We start from the raw sequence: 2,258 nt of genomic DNA, 5'->3' as shown, positions 1-2,258 counted from the left end.
TTTTTTTTTTTTTTTTTTTTTTTTTATTATTATTATTGGGAGGTTTTTAGTAGTCAAGCATACAAGGAAATAGATAATTGGGGTTTCATACATCCTCATAGGTATTTTGAGAAGCATAAGGGACACAAAACTATCATCTTGATAAGGTATATATTAAGCTCAATTAAAGACTTTTCTAGGCACGGCAACAAAGAGTACAATCTAACATTGAGAAAATTAGTTATTAGTCTTTGTGAGAGGGAGTTGCATAAGAAGACAAGAGGGATCTTGTAACATAAGGTAGTCGTATTCTCAATTTTCAAGGCTTTACTGAAAGAATAGTGATAAGCTAAGAGTTCAAATTTTGTATTTGCTTGTTGTATAAGTTTTTGTGTGTTAGGTAATTAAAAAGCATTGTTGATTAAAATTCTTTATGGGCTAGTGTCCCATGGATTCAACTGCGTTAGCATATATACTATTGTCTCTACCTATTTATGTGCTTTTTTATATATATATTTATCAATATGTGAACTTTACGTTGGACCGTAAGAAACAAATTGTGCATATGTACTAAGATTTATTAATCCATCATTATCAAACTACGAGTTTGTTTAAAAAATGACAACATCAATCACAGTATACAACTTAAAATCTAGGATTATGTATCAACTATGACTGGACACAAAGACATAGAAAGCTTATTTGGTTGTTTAAAATCCTCTTTTGCACACAAACATTAGTTGTTTATTTAACTACAAATGTTTTGAACAATTAATCTACTTTGTTAATCATATTAGTATAGTTTCCCATGATAATTACTTTTAATTAGTTAGTTGGATACACAGTATAGTACAATATATAAATGTTTACATGTTGCTTAAATTAATATTATTAAATCCTTATTAATTACACAATTATATATACATACCATGCCCATGTTGCTTAAATTAATATTATTAAACCCTTATTAATTACACAATTATATATACATACCGTGCCCACTAAATTTTTATAATAAACTTGCACATTTTTTCCTCAAATGCTTTCAATAATTTTAAGTGTTAATTTTTCAAGTGAAAATTAATAAACATATAAACAATAATCTTATAAGTAAAACACTTCTCTTATTACCCATTAAAATAAATTATTAAAGGGAATTGTAGAAATAGTTGGAAATGCATACCAAAGCCTCCCTGGTGGATATATTTGTCTCTGGTGCTCCATAGTTGCACTTCTGGTACCTCTCTAATGTCTTGAGCATGCTGGAGATATATGAGAAAATTAATATATTTGTATGTTTCAAAAAAAAACAAAAACAAAAAACAAGAAAAAAAAAACAACAACTGATCCAACGTTAATTCTTTCTAAATCTAATACATACATACATACATGTATCTAAAATCATATTGAAAACAGTGATTCCCTGGAGGAACCTGAAGACTCATCCAATAACTGGATATTATGCTGCCTGTGATTTGAAAAACTAAAATGATGAAACCATCAGATTAGACTACATCAATCAGTTGGATCTATAATCCATTAAATTGATCTGGGGAAAAAAAACAAGAAAGAGAGAGATTCTATTTTCTTGAAAGTACCATGGATATATATACTAATTATTTGTACCCAAAAAAAAAAAAAAAAAAAAAAAAAAAAAAAACCTAGAATGAGATACAGATTACTGCATACTTCAAACCAGCCTCCAAATCCCTAATTCTATACAAATTCATAACTGAGTGCATAAAATGCATTTATTTACAGCAGTCTGGGAAAAAATTTGTCATCTCAAATGGAGTTAAGAAAGGGGATTTTTTTTTTAAAGATTTTGAGTGGTGGATTAACTAAAAAGTGAACAATATTTTTTTTATCTTGAAGACACAGTTTCATAAAAAAAAAAATTCAGAAAATTAGGGTTCAGAAAAGGAAAGAGAGTTGAAATCTAAACCCTAGCTAACAGTGGATGGGGTCCTGATCCCACCCCAAACCTAAATCAATTTACCCAACAGTGAGCCATCAAAACAACAGAATACTAAATTTATTGAAGAAATTAGTGAATAAACATTGAAAAAGATGAAGAAAAAAGAAAGCTTTACCAAAGATCAGCTTCAAGATCAAAGCTTTATCACAGAACAGTAGGAGAAATGCCTCTTTTACTTGAGAACATTGGAAAAAGTATAGATTAAAGAAAAAAAAAAAAAAAAAAAAAAAAAAAAAAAAAAAAAAAAAAAAAAAAAAAAAAAAAAAAAAAAAAAAAAACATTTTTAAAAAAAAAAAAAAAA

At 27.4% G+C, this 2,258-nt stretch overlaps 1 protein-coding gene across 1 annotated transcript in view; it reads right to left on the bottom strand.

Annotated features, from left to right (window-relative positions):
• Positions 1-2,258, bottom strand: part of LOC116020759 (agamous-like MADS-box protein AGL9 homolog) — a 7,353-nt gene that overhangs the window by 3,751 nt on the left and 1,344 nt on the right. Inside the window, exon 2 of the mRNA XM_031261278.1 lies at positions 1,163-1,241. Coding sequence (XP_031117138.1) covers positions 1,163-1,241 — 79 coding nt within the window. The remainder of the gene's footprint in view (positions 1-1,162; positions 1,242-2,258) is intronic.

The sequence above is a fragment of the Ipomoea triloba genome, chromosome 5 (genome assembly GCF_003576645.1).
Source record: "Ipomoea triloba cultivar NCNSP0323 chromosome 5, ASM357664v1".
Lineage (NCBI taxonomy): Eukaryota > Viridiplantae > Streptophyta > Magnoliopsida > Solanales > Convolvulaceae > Ipomoea > Ipomoea triloba.
The sequence above is the reverse complement of the archived record's forward strand: the minus strand, read 5'-3'. Positions and strand labels throughout refer to the sequence as shown.